Here is a 21658-nt window from a genome sequence, read left to right on the forward strand (position 1 = left end):
GCAGAATTTTTCTCGTATGACTGATGGTTGTGAGGATAGTGATTGGGCTCACCATGGTATGAACCATAACCTTGAAAAGTTTGGCGTTCCCAACCACTATTCCCACCATGGTAATAAAACTGATGATGTCCATATTCAAATTCAGGTCGATATTCATTATATTGGCTTCTATCATACCAGCTCGACATTCTTAATTGCAAGGGAATTTTACAGAATCACAAACAAGGCTGACTCGACCAAATCAAACCTATAAAATCTAGCAAACAAAAAGCATGATGGTTCCACTTAGATTGTTTCTAGACCAGCTTCTATCTTTCGAAAGGGAATTCGTTGCAATTTGAGCAAAACCCCTCTGGAATCAATCCGAGTCAAAGTAAGTTGAATAGAGGCGAGGGAAGCTTAGTAGAGCTTTGATACCCAAGGCCTCACCGCATTAGAAGGCGGTGCAGTCACGCATTCAACTCACAGAAACCATCATGAACTTTGAAGTGTGCTTAAAGAGCAACCAATATTTTTCGAACGAGTTTCCTATTAAGCTCGTTACCCTATCGGTCTCGTTCTAGTCAAGTTTTAAGCTTGGGTTCGCGTTAGGTTTCGTTTTCCTAAGGCGGGCAAGAAGGGAACGGTGATGAAATCCTAACCCTTATCTTGTATTGGCCAGGCCTTGCCCTTTACTAGGAATTTAAAATCAGTCCAAATTCGTCCTCAATCAATGAATCACCTTAAGGAACACAGTAACTCGCTTACATGAGATTCGCGAGTGTTTCGATGGACTTACCTCCCGTACCAGACGGGGGATGAACCGTTGAAGTCGACTCGGGCCACGACTCATATGTCATGTACGAACCCGAGGGGCCGAGACGATATTGTAATCGTCGTCCTTCCCTGCAAACAGTTTGTATTTAAGGGTACCCTTCCGTAGGGTTTAAAAAAGAATAAAAAATAATGTCCCGATTGTCCAGTCCAAAGAAAAGAAAAAAAAATAATAATAATAATTACAAAAAAATGGAAAGTCTCTTAAATAAATAAATAAATAATTCTCTCTTTTTTTTTTTTTTTTTTTTTTTTTTTTTTTTTTTTCCTTCTCTGTTAGCTTGAAGCTTTGATTCCAAGGTCTTTAGTATCCAACTTCAAACCTGTAATACAAAGACACAACCAAAGAGACGTAAAAAGAACAAATGGAATAATAAAAAATAATGAAAACCTAAAAATTCTACCTAAGCACAAATCCGTGTCGGCGGCGCCAAAATGATTGATGATTTTTTGTGGGTTGTAGTAATGAGGTTCAAACTCTCGTACTTGTGAAGATTAAATTTAAAGATTTAATAAAATTATATACAAAATTATTAACAATGGGTGCTAGAGGTAACCAAGACACTAGATTCCACTATTATGCAAAATTCAATGATTAATATTTCAAAACTCTATTCAATTCTTAAGTCCTCTTTTATCTTTAATTCACTATCAATCATACAGATTCTCAAACATTATTTGTAAACCTTAAGCATAGATTATCAAGAGATTAAACCAAGCATAACCTATCAAACTGAATAACAAATAATTAAGACAATCATTCAAATAATTTAAAACTCTGCAAAAGCAGCGATTAGGTGAATTATATAATTAAATGAAATAGTTACCCATTTATGTTGCGTGAATAGATTCCTCCATTTCCTTGGTTACGAGGGAATTAGCTCATCATAGTAAAAATGCTCTCAAAATAATTTATAATGGCTCAAAAATGGTTTACAAATGATGAGAATATGAGAATTACAATAAAACCGGGTTTGTAACAATTATATTTGTTACAAACCAGAGAACTACGACCCTCAGTGACAAAATAAGACTGCTGCAGCTGTGTCGCAAACGCTGTAGCAAATAAGTCAACCCACAGATGTGAGTCGTTATTGCTGTAGAAAAACGACTGCTGGTGCAGGTCCGTTCTTCGTGTTCTTCATGTTCATCATCATCAGCAGCAGAAACCGAGTTTGGGAAAACTCGAATTTCTTCTTCTCTGGCTCTCCTCAGCCCCCCAGACTCTCGACAACCCTCTCTTGTACCTTGATAAATATATTTATACTCCTAATCCTCATTTAATCACGCCATATCTCCCAAATAATCTTCATTTATCAATATTATTCTCCACGGCCAAAGTTTCCATTTTTTGATCTTCCACGCACATGCAGTTGTATTTATTTCCCTCTATACCTTCTTCACGCTACATAATATCGATTAACTCTTCCAAACACGTGCAGTACACGTTTAAATTCCTCACAACCCGTGCAAGCTCATGTTTTTCCTCTAACTCCCTGTTTGGATTAAAACCAAGTTATCTAGCCAAATTCGATCGAAACAAACACCCATAATAGCTTTGTTAGCACATATCACAACTACCCATAAAGTTTCGGCCCTTTAGTCTACCCAGAACTCCTTCAAACTTTGATCGAAAAATCACACAGTAGATGAGAACCGTTTTCCCGCCAAAATTCATTTTTGAATTTTTGGGAAGAAGATGCCCTCCCCCTAATCCTCTACGGGTGTCCCTTTAGCACTTGCCTTATGGGGTGCAAATAGTAATTTTTTTGGGCGTGAATAGTAATTTTTCTGGGGTTTCTCCAGCACATTTTTGGGGCGCTTTTAACACTCCTCCGGGGTGTTTCCTGGGTGCCTTTAGTACTTTATCCTGGGGTGTAAAACACCACTTTTCGAGCCAATTTTGCCGCAAGAGCTTATTTCTCTAAAAATACCTACAAAGACATAAAATAACAAAATAAATAGAAAATCGAGTACTAATAATACATACAATTGAGACATATTAGACACATAAATGTGTCTATCAGAATTCCTTTTAGGATTTCCAGAACCTTGCAGTAAAGAATGCCACATTAACTGTTTAGGTTTCTATTAAAAGTTGCAAACAAAATAAAGACTATTCAAACAAATTCATTATGTACAAATTGAATGTAGTCTAAGCAAATAAGATAGAGTAAAGAAGAAAAACTATTGAAGAGATGCTTTAGACAGTATATAAGCACAAAACCTATATTTTCTGCCTTGTAGACTTGTTGTCCATGTTTTCAGGGATCTTGTGTATGAGCACATAAACAATAATACTTGGCTTAACCAAACATTTTCCATAGACATGCTATGGTACATAAGGGTGCTTTTGACAAAGAAATGAATAATGAACAAAAAGGAAAATATGAAGAAACCGTGAAGCATATGATCACTTGACTTGCAAAATCAGAATGTAGTTTACCTGTACGTCCTTCTCCCACGCTCGACGTGTTAACTCTTTTTGTGTCAAAAACTCAGCAAATTGAGCGATGTCATTAGCATCATAAATTGATCCAGGCCTCAGTCCATCACCTATTGATAAAGCCACCTCAATATTGATTATGGATGTCGAGGATATCATCCCAGTGCTCATAAGCGAAATTCTCCCTGTAATAAGCCAAGCACCATTTTGGTGTGGCGAAACATCGTACCTGATAAAAAAAAAGTTGCTTAATCTATGCACCTCACTTCTTTGTACTGTTTATAGACTCAGATAATCAAAGAGACACAAACAAAAGGGTTAGGGTTCGGTTCGCAAACAAAAAAATCCAAAATAAAACGAAATAAAAACAACTATAACAAAACAAATAACAAACAACTAAATATTCTTCATCCATCATCTTACCTTGAATACATGTAATCCCTAAGAATGCATCTAGATTTCAAGTTTGATAGCGCCACAAAGTTCATCCTTCAACCTTGATCAAGTCTAATTAATTTCTACTTGATCCAGTTTTGTTCATCTCAATTGCATATGGAACATAAATTAGGGTTTACGTAAAGGGTTGTTGTGATTGTAGAACATAAATTAGGGTTTACGTAATTATTGTTCCAAAATCTGTAAAAGAACCCATTACCAACAGTAAAATTTTTTTTTAAAAATAAAGGATAACGACGATGAATTAAACATAGAGAACTAGAACATGGAGAGGTACATAATGAAAAGCCTTAAGCTTCTGGCAAGTTTATGGTTTCTGGATTGTAGGATTGTTCTCTGGATTGGAAGCATATCATTAGTTGTTTGAAGTCTGGACAATCTCTGGATTTAGCTTTTGTTGATAAGGTAACCGAGGATCATAACAACAGGAATTCTGACCAAGACCAAGTAATAACAGGCTAGGTTCACATGAGCTATGACACTTTGCCATCCAGCACCAACAACAACCCCTGCAAGTGAGTTTTAACGTATCGAATCAATAAAAAATGAGTTTCAAAGTATTGGATCATAGTATCTGGATAGAGTCGGGGCCTATGGCACACACCAGAATCCATTGCCCCATTGTTGTAACTTCTCTGGTAGCAACACCAACAACAGCTCTGCAACTACCCATTGCCCCATTGAATGTATAAGTAATTCTGAAATCGAAATTCAATTGAAATTGATAGGGAAAAAAATAGAGAAATATTTGAACTTGGAATATGTTTTCTCGATTGATTTCTTCATCTGGTTGCAAATCGATCTCAACCAAAATCTTATCATCAACCAAGAACTCTCAAACCCCCATCTCCGATTAACCCACTCTCATTCTTACCGATTTAGACTCATTCTCAGTTGCTCTTCCCAAAACCAAACCCTAGATTACAATAGAAATCCTGAGATTAAACCCTAATAAAATCATCAAAATCTTGAGATACAATATCAAGATCAAAGCAAAGAGGATAGGAAAAAAAATCAAATTCATACCTGGTTAAGAGTTATCGTTTGTGTACCTGTTGAGATCGAAAGAGATCAGTATTGAATTCAATTTACCTGCTGATTCGAAATAGAACCAAATCCTCCTCGAAACAACTACTTGAGATTGACGCAAGGTTAAAGATTAGGGCTAGGTTGTTGAAATCAAAAGATTTACCTAAGGTTAAAGATTCAGTGAAGGAGACGAGGAATTTTTTCGAAATCAAAAGACAGAGTTGAGGAAACGAAGAGTTATGTTTTTTCTTTTTTCTTAGGGTTTGGTATGTGTTTTTTTGGTTTTATGTTTTGTGGGACCAGCAAATATCACCTTGCTGGTCATTCCCACCACCCATATGCTTTTTTTTATTTGTTTTTCATTTTCATACCCTGCAAAAGATAAAGTCTCCAGTAGAATAAAAACTCGAATTAAGAAGTATAAAAGCTTACCCGACATTAGTTTCAATCTCTCACAACAATTCAAAATACTTATGATCAACAATAGCACAACAATTCAAAAAAAATACTTACCTGGCTGGTGATGAAGAGACACCGCTTTGCATCCTAAATCACAGGAGACTCATTCCATGTATTGTACCCACGATTAGATGTCCCTGCAACCGTACTGAAAATTCAGAATCACGTTATATTAGTTTTTTTAAATATGATTATCAGCAAGGAATGCTAACAGAAAAAATAGTTAAAAAGATCTTGCAAAATTTAATTGCTTTAGTGTTTACCTTCTTTTCGTTGCAACAGAAGCTCCAAATCTTCACAAACGTTTAAGCACAACAACGAACCAAGAACAACCAGAATAGCCCCAGATTTGTGGTTGTTAACTGCCATCTTCATCCCCTCAACATTGAACCCATTTGGTGTGTATGAAATAGACAGACTGAAATCAGATAATGGAACCCCAGTTTCACATACATTGTCATGGATTTAGAGCTAATAACTATAATTAAGCCAAATTTATAATATTGATCAACCAACTGACAAAAGAAACTAAACATATGTGAAATAGAAAGAACAAAAGCATTACCATTATCAACCCTAACTTTCAAAATCAAATCGCTCTTGATTTACAAAAATCAGCCGTAACTTATATCAACCGTTAATTAATTACCGCAATATATATTCGGAAACTATAGCGCAAAGGGGTACTTTAAAAGCAAAAGGAGATAGCATATCTAATCAATCATAGGTTCACATGACACAAACATGGCATTCAACATGAGAAAATCAAAAATTAGAACAAAACCTTTGCAGGAGAAGTGTAAAGGAAAGGTATTAGGAAAGAAGCTATACAGGATAAACTGACCAAAGGGTTCACATCAAAGGCACACAACACGCACAATTACAATCTAGAATGTTCACAATAAGGGTCCTATGGACAGTAAATTCAATAGAAATTACAAAAAAAATAAAATAATGAAGCAAGAGATTTTCAACGTACCACCGATATTGAAGAGAACCCCTTCAGTTTGCAGGTAGACGACCTTTTCTACATAAGAATTAGAAGTAGAATTAAAGTGCATACATATATAATTATGCAAACAGATAACGTTGTTCAAACTATAAAGAACTGCAACTGTTTGATTTCACATCATCATTTCAGTTCTGAAAGTACCATTAATTCCAATTGTTTAGCAGCCAGCTTGCAGGGGACAAATCTAATATACCCATGCACTTACTTACTGGAACAATAAGTTAAATTGATTCATCTGGGATTCTTACCATCAATCTCCAGCGTATTACCAACCGAATATTCTACACCTTAGTTTTAAGCATCGAGCCCGTTGGTGCTTTTGAATCCTTGGTCATGAGATGAAATGATTTGCACTCCTTGCTCCTTAGGACCTAAAAAATCAAAAAACAACAAACTCTAGATTTAGTATCAGTGACAAACAAATGGAGTCTATGTAAAACTCATGGTTCTACGACAGAATTAATTACCTCATGGTTCTACGAAAAATCAAATCAGAACACCCATTCTTCAGTCTCCCATCACCTCTAAAATCAAAACAAAAATAAATCAAAGAAACTGGTATGGGTGACGCGAATCACTAAACACCGATCCTACTTAATCAAGCAATTAAAACACCAGCAGAATCCTACTTGAAAATAACTACAACAGGTATAAAAAAATTGAAGCAAAGTAATTTAATTCATTATTTCTCCCGGATAATACATCAAAAAGCAAAAAAATAACAACAATCATAGATTCAATCGTACCGTAATTACAGCAAGAGAAGCATCACTAATGGGAGAAAACCAAAACCCTTGATTTTTTCTACCTGTTGTTGTCGATCGATTTGAAATCAGAAATTGAAGGAAGAGATTCTTTTTTTATTACCTTGATCAAAACTTGCTGATGAAGATTGGGGAAGGAATTTTAGGGCTGGAAATGAATCAGATCGATTTTTGTTTTTTGTTTAGCTTCCCCTGTTAACTGAGAAGGCGCTTCCTCTAAATCACGTTAGAACTGATAAGCCTTCACCTACAAAATCAAAACACATCTAAATCAAACCTTCTAATATGATTTCAAGGTAAAAAAGAGAAGAAATAAAATCAACAGAAAATCATGGGAGAACGGAGAATCAAAACAGAGGGGGAGAGGTGGAAGTGAAAATGACATAATCACACAATTAGAGTGATTATTACAAAAACCCTAGACTGTAATCAGAAAAATTACCTGCAGTAGTCTTCCTTCTTGAAAAGAACTTGAAAAATAAGGAACGGAGAAGAAAAGAGACGCGATGGAGAGATTTTTTTTCTTTTGTGATGGATAGGGGAGAATAGAGGAGAAGAAGGAAGAAGACTGAAGAAGAATTTTTTTAGTTTTTCCTTTCTCTCGATTTTTTTTCATTTTCTTTTTTCGGGATAAATAAAGAAATTTCTTTTATTTTGTGAATTCTTTATTTTGCGAAGAAAAACCATTTTTTTCTCTCCTTTAAGGAAAAGTGAAACGGAGCAATTCTGTGAGAGGGTGACGGTCACCGTTTAACGTGGAGCCTAAGGAGTTTAAGATTTTAAAGGAGTTAGATTTTGAGGTGGATTTTGTACACACAATAGTTTGACACTAGGAAAATTGTTCTACTACTTCGGCAGCTGCAAATTACTCATCACACTAGAAAAGGTACTTTATAGAATATAATTTGGTTTTTTTGTCAACTTTATTTCTAGGGTTTACGTGGGATTGAGCTGGTGAAGTGAAAGGAGAAGATCTTGTAGTTGCAGGAAATCCTACAACACACCCCTTGTATTATCATGACTATGATTTCTAGATTAAAACTTATTTGATATGAAAATAAAGATAAAGATAATGAAAATATAAAATAAGACACAAGATTTACGTGGTTCGATCAATATGATCTACATCCACGGGGTTAGGGATCTTCACTATGATTATTTGTAATTACATCTTGATTACATGGAGACTCCATTAATGAGTATTTGGAGCTCTAGGTTCTTGAAGGAGGAAGAAGAAGGAGATAACAATAATACAACCAATTCTACTTTCTCTCTCTACAAAATGTATCCTCTCCTAAAGTGTGTCTCTCTTTCTCATTATCTCCCCTTTCTCTCTCTTGCCTTTCTCTTTATATAGGTGTTTACATAGTGGATGACAGCTAACGTACATCTAACATTTCCCCTAATTTCGGATCTGGCTTGCGGTATTTTCGCAAGCTTACAAATGTAACATTCGCAACATTCCTAATTTTCGCAAGATCATCACACTTTTCTCATGTTTAAGTTGATGTCATCTGTTATGTCATTTCTGAAATCATACTGCGATGTCTTCGCGATGTGTTGTTAATAATTTCGCAAGCATGTCATTGTTGTGAGATTCTGATCCTACATCTTGCCTCTTTTTTCTTGAATATTGATTGAAGAGCGATCTTTAGGAAAAAAATCCGTTGTTGTAATTGTTGGAGCGAGATACGTGTTGTTGGAGTAGTCTTTGATCTTTGTTGATGGAGGAACGAGCGAAAGAATACTGGACTTGAAAAGTACGTACTTGCCTCTATTCTTTTGTGAAGTTCCGGAATGTTGCGAAGTAAATAAGAAGTATCATCTTTTGAAGTATGAAGTATCCTTGAAGAAGTATAAGAAGCATGAAGTATCCTTGATGAAGTATAAGAAATATTCAATTCTCGAAATATAAAAAGTATCCGTCCTTGAATGAGAATAATAAGTATTGCCTCTATTCATGCGAAATTATTATTCCATTTTTGGTGATTCTTGCCGAGAAGATAAAGAACATAAAATGTTTTCTTGGTAATCCATAGTTGCCTCTGTTCTTTATCTATGAGGGTAGAATCTTTGAGAAAATGTTGAATGTGCGAATTGTTTCTTCATTCTCATCTTGCCTCTATCTCATGTGTTTGTGCTCATGCGATAGTATAATCTCTTCAAGTTGCTTATAATTGTGCAAAATAATTGAGCGAAATAATCATATCGTTCGGAATAATCACATTCTGCGAAATAATCATATTCTGTAAAATTCGGACACACTCTGAGAAATTCTGAATAACCCTGCGAAATTCTGAATACTCCTGCAAAATTCTGAATAATCCTGCGAAATTTTGAATACTCCTGCGAAATTCTGAATACTCCCGCGAAATTCTGAATAGTTCTGCGAAATTCCGAATAATTCTGTGAAATTCTGAATAGTTCTGCGAAGTTCTGAATAGTTCTGCGAAATTCTCAATAGTTGTGCGAAATTCTGAATAGTTCTGCGAAATTCTGAATAGTTCTGCGAAATTATGAATAGTTCTGCGAAATTCTAAATAGTTCTGTGATATTATTCCGTAAAGTTTTGTAAAATACTTATGCGAATCTAATTCTTATGTAATGATTATGTTATGAAATGTGTATGCGATGCTTATGCCATGAAATGCTTATGCGATGCTTTGATGATGCGAGTGTGATGCTTGTATGATGAGAATGCTTATCTATTGCAATGTATATTCAATGTTTATGTTACTTAGCTCATTTTGCCATCTAAAATTGATGTAGCTTTAAATTGCCTCCATTCTCCATTTCTCTAGCTTTTTCTTTAGCGTATGCATTCCTCTTCGTGTAGTTATTGTTCATCACAAGTTCTTACTTGCGTTTCATCTTTCCTCTTTCCTGCACTATTAGTATCTCATAACAGTATGATCATAATATCAAGTCTGCGGCATTTTCACTGCCTCAGTTTCATTTCCATATACATATTCGCAAGCTTATTTGCTTACATATAATCATTTTCGCAAGCTTATTTGCTTACTCATCTTCTTATGTGGTCTTATTTTGCCTTCCTAGTTAAAGGTCTTATTTTGCCACCTCTTGTCATTGCGACAAAATCGCAGGACGTCTTTGCACTTTCATGCAGAAACCCATTGATATTTCCTTAACTTTTTCTTTTGTATTATTTCCTCTTCAGGATTGTTGCGACAATATGACAGGCCTAAATATTCTTACGAAAATAAAGCCCCATGACATTGTCGTCTTGCGACGAAATCGCAGGACGTCTTCACACTTTCATGTAATGACCCATTGATCTCGTATTATCTTTTTCTCTAGTATTATTGCCTCTTCAGGATTGTTGCACAAATATGACAAGCCTTAATACCCTTGCGAGTAAAAAGCCTCATGACATTTGCGTCTTAAGACACTTATCAGCTCCCTAATGGAGGGTGCCGCCCTTATCTCCCCCCTGGTTGCCCCTTCAAGGAGGCGTACTTCTACCATACAAGGTTAGCTCCTCCCATCCGGTCTTAACAACAACCATTTGTTTTCGCAGCCTCTTATCCCTTTTACCTATAGGGCTTATGGTTACGAGACTGCACCCTAAGTGGGGTTTTCTTCGGGCCGAGTGCAGTATAAGACAAGACTTGTCAAGAATGGCAAGGACGCTTCAAACGCCCCTGGCACTCTTGACTCAATCGTGTACCACGACGCCTTGATCAGATTCTCCACTCCTTGGGAGAGTCCTTATTACCTTAGTCGCCCAACCTAAGTCATATGCTTAGGCTGAGAATCCAAGATGCCTCTCCCGGATGGGCTTTATTGACCCCAAATCTCCATGACTCAGGTTCCAGGGGAGGTGTAACCTTTTCCCTGAGTCATGCTACAAGTACCCCCTTCTATGACGTACTTTAGGTCTTACATTTGCCTCTTGCAAAATTTTATTCGCGAACTAGGGTGTACGCCATAAAGGTTTGCCCCATTCTAATCTTAGATTTTTATGGATCTTAGATTGTCTTTTCGCGTTTATTTGTTCTTTTATTCTTTCATTCATTCTTTCATTCTCATAATATCATATCATTTGAAGCAAAGTAAATATTCAAGAAAAGTTCTAATACATTATAATTCTGAAATCTTTGTAATTGTGAAATCTTTGTAATTCTGCGATTGTTTCGCATTTTGTAAATCAAATAAAAAATATTTTTATTCTCTGTAAAAGAAATATTCTAGAGAAACTAATAAATTAAATTTTCTCAGTTTTCTGTAATTTTGAAATTTCGCAATCTTTGTAATTTTGAAGTCTTTGTAATCTTGAAATCATAGTAATCTTTTTAATCTTTGAAATCTTGAAATCTTTGTAATCGTGTGATTGAATCGCTTTTTTGTAAATCAAATAAAAAATATTTTTATTCGTTCTTAGTATAAAGTAAAATGTTCAAGGAAGTGGTACTTATCTTTCATGTGAGTTGCTGTTGTTGTCAAAGAAGTGAATAAATGCCTTGAAATGTATGAATTTCGCGCAGCAAAAAGAAGTGTGAGAAGTGAGACTTGAACCCTTGATCTGCTTCTTGGATTTTCTCGCACCATACCAACTGTGCTAAGCCTCTTTTGCGAAATAATCAAAGTTCTTGCGAAGTAATCAAATTCCAACTGTGTAAGAGGCAATTCTGTATAAATTTCGCATAATAAAAATAAACATGCCAGAAGCAAGAATTGATTCTGCGACCTGCTGCTTGCATTCATGCCTCCTGACCAACTGTGTTAACCCTCTCTTGCGGAATAATCAAAGACTGTGCGAAGAAATCAAATATTAACTCTGCGAAATGAATATTTGCGAAGCAAAAATTATTTGGTCGCAGGGAGAATCGAACCCATGTCCTCTAGTTTGCATACTCCTTCTCTAACCATCTGCGCTACTTGTTGCTTGCGAAAGAAACACACAATGCTGTACTTTATTCCATTTCTTCGCCTTTAGGATTTCAAAAATGTGCGAAAAATTAAGCTTGATGAGGGATTCGAACTCGAGTCTTACAACTCACTCTAGCGAAGCTTGAACAACTGTGCTACCTGATGAGTGCCAAATATTGTATATTTTTATCCCTTTTTGTTGGCATTTAACTCATCTTTTGCGCAGTAATTCTACATTTTATCCCATATTCTGTATTTTCATTGTTTTCAAGAATAAATATTTTTCTTACTTAATTTTGCATTTTTAGGTAATAAATAAAGTCTGGATGAATTGCGGAGCGGAATAGAGCAGAAAAGTAGTGAAAAGCCAGGAGGAATTACGCAAGGAAGCCGTGAAGAATGATGTGCGGAAGACCAAAGAGGGTAGAAATGGGCTTGAAGAAGAGATTTGTTCTTAAAGAAGAAGTGGGCTCAAGATTTTCCAAGCCCAAACTCATTTCCCAAACCCATATTCTATACCCAAAAGCCTAAAACCCAAATCCATACCCGCTTGCGTCTTCAGCCGTCAGATTGATCTCAGAGTCATCCTACGGTCGCCCTCTTGTTGTGCATCAAAGTTTGATACATCCGCTTTTCACTACAGTTCCTAACTCCATCAAGTGTCGTTAGTTTTGTTGTATCACTTCATCTGACGGTCGCTCCTCGCTTACCTCCGCATCGCCGTCAGATCTACCTACCATCTTCACATCCTACGGCCCAGATCGCATAACATCTTCACTCGCTGCAACTGACCAACACCCTAACATCCGAGCCATATACCCCTACCAAACACCCCCTTCTCCTTCTTCCATCGACCTCTCCCCCTCCATGCCTGTTGCAGACCACCACCATCTTCTCCACCTGCTCTGCCTTCGCAACCACCACCTCACCTGCCTCAACTACCCAAACCAACCACACCCATCCTTCTCCCATCAATCCCCTACCCCTCTACCTATCTAATTCACTAATTTCTCTTCTCATCTTTCTCTGAAAACCTAGAAGAAAAATTGATGAATTAGGTGGAGTTAGTAGAGTAATTGGAGCGTGAGAAAGCAGCAGTAGAGTCAGAAGAAGATTGGGTTAGCATGCATGCGATCAATTCCAACGAATTAGGTGAGTTTCACCAAACCCTAATTACACTGTTTTGGGGCTTTTGGGGACTTCTCTTGTAAACTATAAATTGGGACTGTGGGTGTGATGTAAAAACTTATGCTGGACTAGCCAGTGTCCAGAACTTAGTTCTGTTAATGTTCAATTTCAGTTCAATTTTCAATTTCAGGTCAATTTCATTTCTGTTAATGTGTGTGAAGTCAATTTTAGTTTTATGCTGTGATGTTTAGTTTCTTCAATTCTCCTAGTGCATAATCCTGTTAGTGTTAATTCTGTTTAGTGTTAATGTACCTGTTATGTGATACATGTTCAGTGGAATGTTAGGCTAGAAATCTCAGTGCATTGAGTTGATTGAGCAGTGGGGAGAAACTAGTGCTCACTAGTGACTGTGAGCAAGCTGGTTCTCTTCCCACTCTAGATGAATGCCTTAGCTTTGCTTTGTTACTTCTTCTCCTCCCTGCCCTTGGCTAACAGCCTTGGTTTATTTGATTTTTGTTTCCTGTTAACTGCCTCTGTTACCTTTGCTTCATTGTTTTTATTCTACTTCACTGCCTTGCACTTAGAGAACTAGCTTAGGAAAACATAAAGCTTCAACTATTGCACCCCCGAGTCCCTGAGGACTTTCCCTTTCTTCCCATCACTAGCTACATTCGACCCTGTATACTTGCAGGTGTAGTTGTAGGCTTTCTTAAAAACCCTACCACTACCTCTTGTTTGCGAACTAATGAAACAATATTGCGAAATTATTCATTTTTTCGCTATCTGTAAAAAGAAGAAAACTATGCTCGCAGGGAAGTTCGAACTTGCGACCACGAACGTACATTTTGTTCTCTTGACCAACTGTTTAAGAATCTTTTTGCGAAATAAACGCACAATGTTTTTCTCTTATTATTTTATTATCCCATGCAAATGAGAAGAAAATGAAAAATATGTGTCTCTGCGAAATTCGAACCCGTGACCTATCGCTTACTCGCTCCAGCTCAAACCATCTGTGCGAATTTCTGTTTGTGATAGAAATTGCAGCATCTGCCTCTTATCTTTTCTTCGTCCTTCCTTAACTTCTTTCACATTTGCCTTCTTCTCTTGAACATGAAAATATTCCACTGAAACTTCCATTTTCTCCTTAAATTTCACCACAACAACTAATTTTTTCTCTCACTCTTTTCATGTCTTTGAATTGTTGATGATGTTTACTCCCTGAAAGTGTGATTTTTTCCATAAAATTTCCATTTTTGAACCTAAATTTTGTAGATCTAGAAAAATATGAACAATAGCTAATCTTCATGAAAATTTATTGAATCAACAAGTTACAGGAAGGATAAATCCTTTACTCGTTCCCTGTATCTAGCGCCAAAAATGTAGTTGCAGGAAATCCTACAACACACCCCTTGTATTATCATGACTATGATTTCTAGATCTAAACTTATTTGATATGAAAATAAAGATAAAGATAATGAAAGTAGAAAATAAGACACAAGATTTACGTGGTTCGATCAATATGATCTACATCCACGGGGTTAGGGATCTTCACTATGATTATTTGTAATTACATCTTGATTACATGGAAACTCCATTAATGAGTATTTGGAGCTCTAGGTTCTTGAAGGAAGAAGAAGAAGGAGATAACAATAATACAACCAATTCTAATTTCTCTCTCTACAGAATGTATCCTCTCCTAAAGTGTGTCTCTCTTTTTCATTATCTCCCCTTTCTCTCTCTTGCCTTTCTCTTTATATAGGTGTTTACATAGTGGATGACAGCTAATGTACAACTAACATTTCCCCTAATTTCGGATCTGTCTTGCGGTATTTTCGCAAGCTTACAAATGTAACATTCACAACATTCATAATTTTCGCAAGATCATCACACTTTTCTCATGTTTAAGTTGATGTCATCTGTTATGTCATTTCTGAAATCATACTGCGATGTCTTCGCGATGTGTTGTTAATAATTTCGCAAGCATGTCGTTGTTGCGAGATTCTAATCCTACATCTTATTTTCTATTTTCATTATCTTTATCTTTATTTTCATATCAAATAAGTTTAGATCTAGAAATCATAGTCATGATAATACAAGGGGTGTGTTGTAGGATTTCCTGCAACTACAGATCTTTTATTTTGGCTCATTATTTGAAGTACTTAAGTTTTCAACAGTTTTAATAGATTGCTTTCATCTTTAAAATCATGTCTATCGTTATATCCCCTCACACTTTTATTATCACACTATCTCACACGTTGGGCGTCATTTTATATTTCGAAATGTGCTAATTTTTGGTAGGAATGTAGAACTTAGTAAGAGGAACATATCCCCAAAATATTAGCTTCAAATTCGTTACAGTTTGATTTTTATTCGCAAAAATGACGCCCAACGTGTGAGATAGTGTGATAATAAAAGTGTGAGGGGATCCTTCCTCATTATGTTCCTAATTTTTGTCATCCCTAATTTTTTCATAGTTGGCTTTAATTTATATTTCTCTCTAAAAATTCTCAACTGAGTTGGTTCCATACCATATCAAAACCGTCCCTCTCAAAACGAGTGAGATCCAATGCACCCATAAAGGGCCCTTTGCCAGTTTTTAGAAGGGTGAGTCCCACTCTCTACGAGAGGAACGATTTTAGTGTGGTTTGGAACCACGATCCATATAGAATCAATGATTTCCTACTTTTTGTACAAGCACTCAATATTTAGAATCCTTGATTTTTAATCCCTGGTTTTTCTGGCAATTACAACTTTTTTTTATTCATATTTCATATTTTTTTTAATAAGGAGAAGGTTTATTAAACAAACTAAAAATTGTACAACAAAATATTATGCCGATTTACAATACCATTCAAGATTTGTTTTTTAAAGCCAAAATATTTGAGTCATCTGTTATATATGTCTTTTGTTTTTTTCGACTCCACCTAGCTAGTTGATCCGCTTCCCCGTTATACTTCCTATATACATAACTAATATCCACATTTTCGTAATTACACAACAAAACTTGGACATCTTTTAGAATAGCTTTAGCTCTCCAATCGCAAGTTGATGCCCTGTTGTTCAAAAACTTAACGACGTCCATATAATCTGCTTTGATCTTGATATTAGATATCTTCAGCTCTTTTGCACATCTTACTGTTTGTTGCAGCGCTAATGCTTCTGCTGCTGTTGGTCCTGTTGTTGTTCCTGAAAAGAAATTAATGTCAGCAACTTTGTTGTTAACCTAGTACACAATCCCAATTCCATATGAAGCATCATGTTCATTGTAAGAAGCATCAACAAAGAAAATATTGTTTTTAAACATATCAGCATCCTCCCTGAACTGCAGAAGTTTGGATCTTCCTTTAGATTTATTGGATTTTGGCATTCCAGTATAAGCATTACTCTCTTGCAGAAATCTTTGTATTTCCCTAATACAATCTAAAGGATTAGGTTTGGTGCTTTTGTAATTCACATCATTCCTGTGACTCCAAATTTTCCAACAGATGATACTTAAAGTTTCTTTCCATTCCCATAAATCTGAAGAAAACCAAGACTTTACCCAACTTAAGAAATTCCCATCATATCTTGGAATTTGCAGACCAAGGCCAAACCAAACATCTCTTGTAAAACTACAAGAGATGAATAAATGAGCATAGGACTCCATAATGTTTTCCTTGCATAATAAACAAAACGGCTGGGTATGTTTGAGAACTGCATTCATTTTAGCTCTCAATGGCAGTACATCTGCTGCCATCTTCCAAGTAAATAGAGATATGCTAGGGATAATTTTCATATGCCAAATTTTGTTCCAGAATTTGTCACTGTTAAAATGATCTTCTCGAGAAACAATTTTATAAGCTGATTTCGTCGAGAATTCACCATTTTTATCCCTAGCCATCCCAATCTATCCTGGTTTTGTGTATTTAATAAACCTCCTTAACTTTAGTAGCCACAGACTGGGTGGGGGAAAACATAATCTATTAACACCCTATTCCACTGACCATGCTCATCAATCAAATCGGAAACATACACTAAATCCTCATGCTGCCAGTTATTTAAGATACCTGTTTTTGGAATCCAATTATCCTTAGCTATTTTAACGTTTGTACCATTACCTATCTCCCATATACTATTTTCTTTTATTACTTCTAAACCTTTCCTAATGCTTGTCCAAATTCAGGAAGCATTGTAAAAAGTATACTTGTGAAAAGTATGATCCCTTGGAAAGTATTTCCCCTTGGGAAGTCTAACCCAAAGATCATTCGGGTTATTCAGTAATCTCCAAGCCAATTTACTTAACAGAGATATATTCACCTTATGCGGGCTACGTATCCCTAAACCTCCACAATATCTAGGCGTACAAACTGTGCTCCATGCCTTAAGATAGTATGCCTTCTTTGGATTTTTTTTATTCCACCAAAAATCCCTTTGGATTCTATCAAACTTATCGAGCACCGCTACAAGGAATTCGAAACACTGCATTTGATAGCATGAATAAGCAGATATTGTTGATTTAATCAACACTGTACTTCCAGCTTGAGATAACAACTTTGCTTTCCAGCCATGCAAAGTTTTGTATGCCTTCTCTAACAGAGGTTCAAAGTTTAACGCTCTTTGCCTATTAAAAAATAATGGGGTGCCCAAATATTTTTCATCCTTTGATATTCTTTGAACCCTCAAAATCCTTGCTAAGATCTTCATGTGCTTATTGTGTACCTTTTTACTAAAGAAGACTCCCGATTTGTGGTAATTTATGTATTACCCAGAAGTGGAACTAAAAGTATCCAAAATACCCATTAGCTGTCTAACCTATGCAATATCCGCCTTACAGAAAATAAAAAAATCGTCGGCAAATAGAAGATGCGATATTACTGGGCACCTTTTATTAATCTGCATACCTGAGAAAGTTTTATTTTGTTCATCTTGATAAAACAACCTGGATAACCCTTCCAAAGCTGTTATAAACAGATATGGAGACAATGAGTCTCCTTGTCGAAGTCCCCTAGTAGGGTTAAAAGGAACTCCTGGTATCCCATTTAACAGTACTGTAGATTTGACAGCTGAAATACATTCAAAAATGAGCTCACACCATTTATCAGAAAATCCAAAATTCTTGAAAATACGGATTATGTAATTCCATTCCATTTTATCCAACGCTTTTGATAAATCTAACTTTAAAGATAAAAAAACGTTTTTTGGATTACTGGTATGCATAGTATGAAGCATTTCATGCGCTATTACTATGTTATCCACTATATGTCTCTTTGGGATAAAAGTTGACTGGTTGGGAGCAATCATTTTGTTTAACAAAGGCTTCAACCTGGTCGCCAGAAGCTTTGAGATTACTTTATACAGAGCATTACTCATACTTATAGGTCTGAAATCTACAGGTGTTATTGGATTCTCAATTTTTGGAATTAAAAAAATATAATTATCATTTATAGAATCCGGTAACTTTCCTGTAGTAAAAAAGTTTGTAACTAAGTTTACCACTTCTTGTTCAACTAAATTCCAGTGAGATTGGAAAAACCCTGGCGGGTATCCATCTGGACCTGGAGACCCTCAAGGATTCATAGAAAACAACACCTGTTTTATTTCATCCTTATCTGGTATTCTAACCAACTCCGCATTTTCAGAATCCGTAATCACTTTAGGGCTAATATGATCAAACACCGGATCTATATTATTTCCTTCAGTTGAACTAATTCTCAAAAAGTGGTTTTTTAGAAGTAAATCAAGTTGCTCCTTTTCCTCCAACCAAAGCCCTGAACTATCCCTTAATGTATAAATAGTATTATGACGTTTCCGATTGGAAGCAACAACATGAAAATACTTAGTACACCTATCATGCTCCTTAAAAAACTTATTTCTACTGTTTTCCAACCAATATATATTTTCAATCTTATTCCAGGTTTCTAACTCTCCCTCCAATTTCTTTAAAACTTTTCTAGACACCAACTAAGCTGGTTTTTTATTTTCCCTGTCAATTTCTCCTAAGATCCTTTCTTTGTTTTTGAAAATGTTTCTGAAAATATTTTTGTTCCAACTCTTTAAATCAATTGATAGTTCTTTCAACATCAGATGAAAATCATCACTACCATTCAATCTCTCTTCTTCCCAGGCATTTTCAATAAACATCCTGTAATCTTTATGCTCCATCCATCCTCTAAAGAACTTATAGGGTCTAGTCTGTCTAACTTTAACTGGATCAAAAATAATAAGCAAAGGATTGTGATCTGAAGCAATTCTCGCTAAGTGATGGATCAAAGCTTCAGGGAAGCATTCAAACCATTTAACATTTACTAGGCTTCTATATATCCTTTCTCGAATATTTTGTAATCCTTCCCTTTGATTAGACCAAGTGAAAGGGTCACCCGTAAACCTTAAATCAATAAAACCTAGTTGCGGTATTACATTTTGTATGACTGACACTTCACTTGAGCTAGCCTCATTTCCCCCTTCCTTTTCCGATTTGTCTAGAATAAAGTTCATATCCCCTACTACCATCCAGGGATGATTAATTTTATCTCCTAAACTTTGAATATATTCCCATTGACATGATTTTCCTTGAGAATTCAAAGCACCGTACATACAAGACGTAAAACAAGTAATACCTCGAACACTAAAAGAAATAGTAATAATATTTAATTTAACCTCCACCAGCTGCACCTGAAGATTACTAAACCACGCCACTATTTGGCCACCCGATTTTCCAATTGATGGGATTATAATATAATCATTGAAACTAAGCTTCTTAGCAATAATTTCCATTTTCTCCATCGACATTTTAGTCTCAGAGATAAAAACTAAGTGAGGTTTATGTTTCTCAATTAAGAACTTCAAATGATCAAAAGTCTTTTGGCTGTTACATCCCTGAGCATTCCAAGATAGGATAATCATTATACAAAACAGATCAACTCTATACTTAATAACCACAAAAAAACGAACAAAACACTATCAAGACTAAACCGTAGGACTTCTAAACATGCGAAAATATATTCAACTGCAAAAACTTGAAACTTTAAAGTGCTAAAAATAATAGAAAAAAGAGAATAGATAATAACACTAACCAGTTCAGAGCTTTTGGTACTTGAACTCCCCTCACCAATCTTTAGGTCTTTCACTTTACCGGAAACAATGGTCTCTTCTTGTAAAACAGCTTTCGCAGCAAATATTGGTGTTGGATTTATGGGTCTTGATTCCTCCTGAACTACTTCTTAAGCATCTGTAAACATGTCAGTAGTGCCCTTACCCAAATCCTTATACTCAGCAAGTAGCCAAGCATAACCTTGTATATATATCTTCCCCTCTATCAAATCCTGAAAATATTTCTCCTTCTCCTTTTTCTTCCTCTCTTCATCCTTATCTTCATTATCTGCTACATTCTTATCTTTTCCCTTATCTGAGGCTGAAGATTTTTCAGATTCTCCAGAATTACGAATTGCTATTGCCTTAGCTTTGCCATCCGGATTTGGACATTTCCAATCTATCTCCATTCTCTGTCTTTTTCCAATAGTTTTATTAACAACTTCTTTGTCAATAAGGCTCTTTTTTTTACTCGGTCAACAAAAATAGAATAAAAAATCGAAACTGTACAGGGACTAGGCTATATTAGCGCTAAGCCAAAAGGCTGCACGCCAATAAAACCTATTTAAAACGAAAATATACCTCTCCAGGCTATTCAACAGAATGAATAAAACATGACCTACCCTCATAAAACTCATAATTTTCCCCAGCCAACAAACAAGCTTGTTCGGCCGAGGCATCAGCTGAAAAATTAGCCTCTCTGTAGCTATGAACATAACTAATATTGTTGTAAAAACTCTTCGCCATTCTCCACTTCTGCATTAGTTGCCACGGCAACTCTCCTTTTTGGAGAGCAAAAATGCAACTCATCGAATCCGATCTGACACATAGATTTTGGACATTCCATTTTTGAGCAACAACTGCACCATAGATAACCGCACAAACTTCAGCATAGAAGTTGGTCTGCCAGCCCAGTCCAACGCACAAAAATCCCAAAAAGAGTTAGAATCACGAAAAACTACACCAGAACCAGCTTGGCCCGGGTTGCCAAGTGATGCACCATCACAACAGATCATAAGCTCACCTGGATTAGGCGGCGTCCAAGTAACTTCAATTGGAACAGAGTGTTTGCAAGATCTATGCTTCACTCTAAAGAAATTCAAAATTCGCAAATCATCTAAGGTATTATACATGTGGCCCTTCATTCTAATTGAGTTATCACGAATTACCTGATGAACCTGTTCCTTAAATTCAAGCCATCGAACTCGCATGTTTTCATAATAAACCTTATTACGCAACTTCCATAATTCCGTAACTATGGAAAGATTTGCAACAAGCCACAGATCCTTTATCATCCTACTCCGCCCCTTTTGCAACCTTGTAAGAGGCCACAAGATCTTCGTTCGGTTTCAGATTAAAAATATCAGCTACCCAATTCCAAATCTTCTTAGAAATTTTGCAATGCCAAGTAATATGACTGACATCTTCGCAATCCTCCCTGCACAAGCGACACATAGAAGGCATCTCCCTACCTGTCTTCTTCATGATATTATCATCAGTAGCGCAACATTACTTATTAAATAACTTCCAGTATTGAACACTTAAAGTAGGATGCACAACACTTCTCGAGAATAGAGCTGCAGATGGAGAAAT

The 21658-nt window shown here is 36.0% G+C and overlaps 2 protein-coding genes across 29 annotated transcripts; both read right to left on the bottom strand.

Annotated features, from left to right (window-relative positions):
• Window positions 1–2492: 2492 nt before the first annotated feature.
• LOC113290210 lies at window positions 2493–7595 on the bottom strand. 28 transcript variants are annotated; one of them, XR_003331491.1, is made up of 13 exons: window positions 7422–7595; window positions 7083–7226; window positions 6683–6739; window positions 6464–6586; window positions 6183–6230; window positions 5467–5621; window positions 5258–5351; window positions 4742–4767; window positions 4590–4631; window positions 4320–4380; window positions 3683–4224; window positions 3260–3488; window positions 2493–2747 (listed from the first exon to the last, which is right to left on the bottom strand). XR_003331491.1 is itself a non-coding variant. In XM_026539789.1 (4 exons), exons 2-4 carry the CDS (start codon window positions 3745–3747, stop codon window positions 2730–2732), a joined length of 312 nt encoding a protein of 103 aa, XP_026395574.1. In that variant the 5' UTR covers window positions 3748–4224; window positions 4320–4413; the 3' UTR covers window positions 2493–2729. The 28 variants fall into 28 exon arrangements, 1 of the variants encoding a protein (XP_026395574.1); XR_003331490.1 differs by having other exon boundaries at window positions 4320–4413; XR_003331489.1 differs by having other exon boundaries at window positions 4320–4631; window positions 5258–5340.
• Window positions 7596–15848: 8253 nt separating this feature from the next.
• On the bottom strand, window positions 15849–18124 carry LOC113291876. Its single transcript, XM_026541359.1, has 2 exons — window positions 17878–18124; window positions 15849–16183 (listed from the first exon to the last, which is right to left on the bottom strand). Exons 1-2 carry the CDS (start codon window positions 18122–18124, stop codon window positions 15849–15851), a joined length of 582 nt encoding a protein of 193 aa, XP_026397144.1.
• Between the last annotated feature and the right edge of the window lie 3534 nt (window positions 18125–21658).

This window comes from Papaver somniferum, chromosome 6 (genome assembly GCF_003573695.1).
Source record: "Papaver somniferum cultivar HN1 chromosome 6, ASM357369v1, whole genome shotgun sequence".
NCBI classification, from domain to species: domain Eukaryota; kingdom Viridiplantae; phylum Streptophyta; class Magnoliopsida; order Ranunculales; family Papaveraceae; genus Papaver; species Papaver somniferum.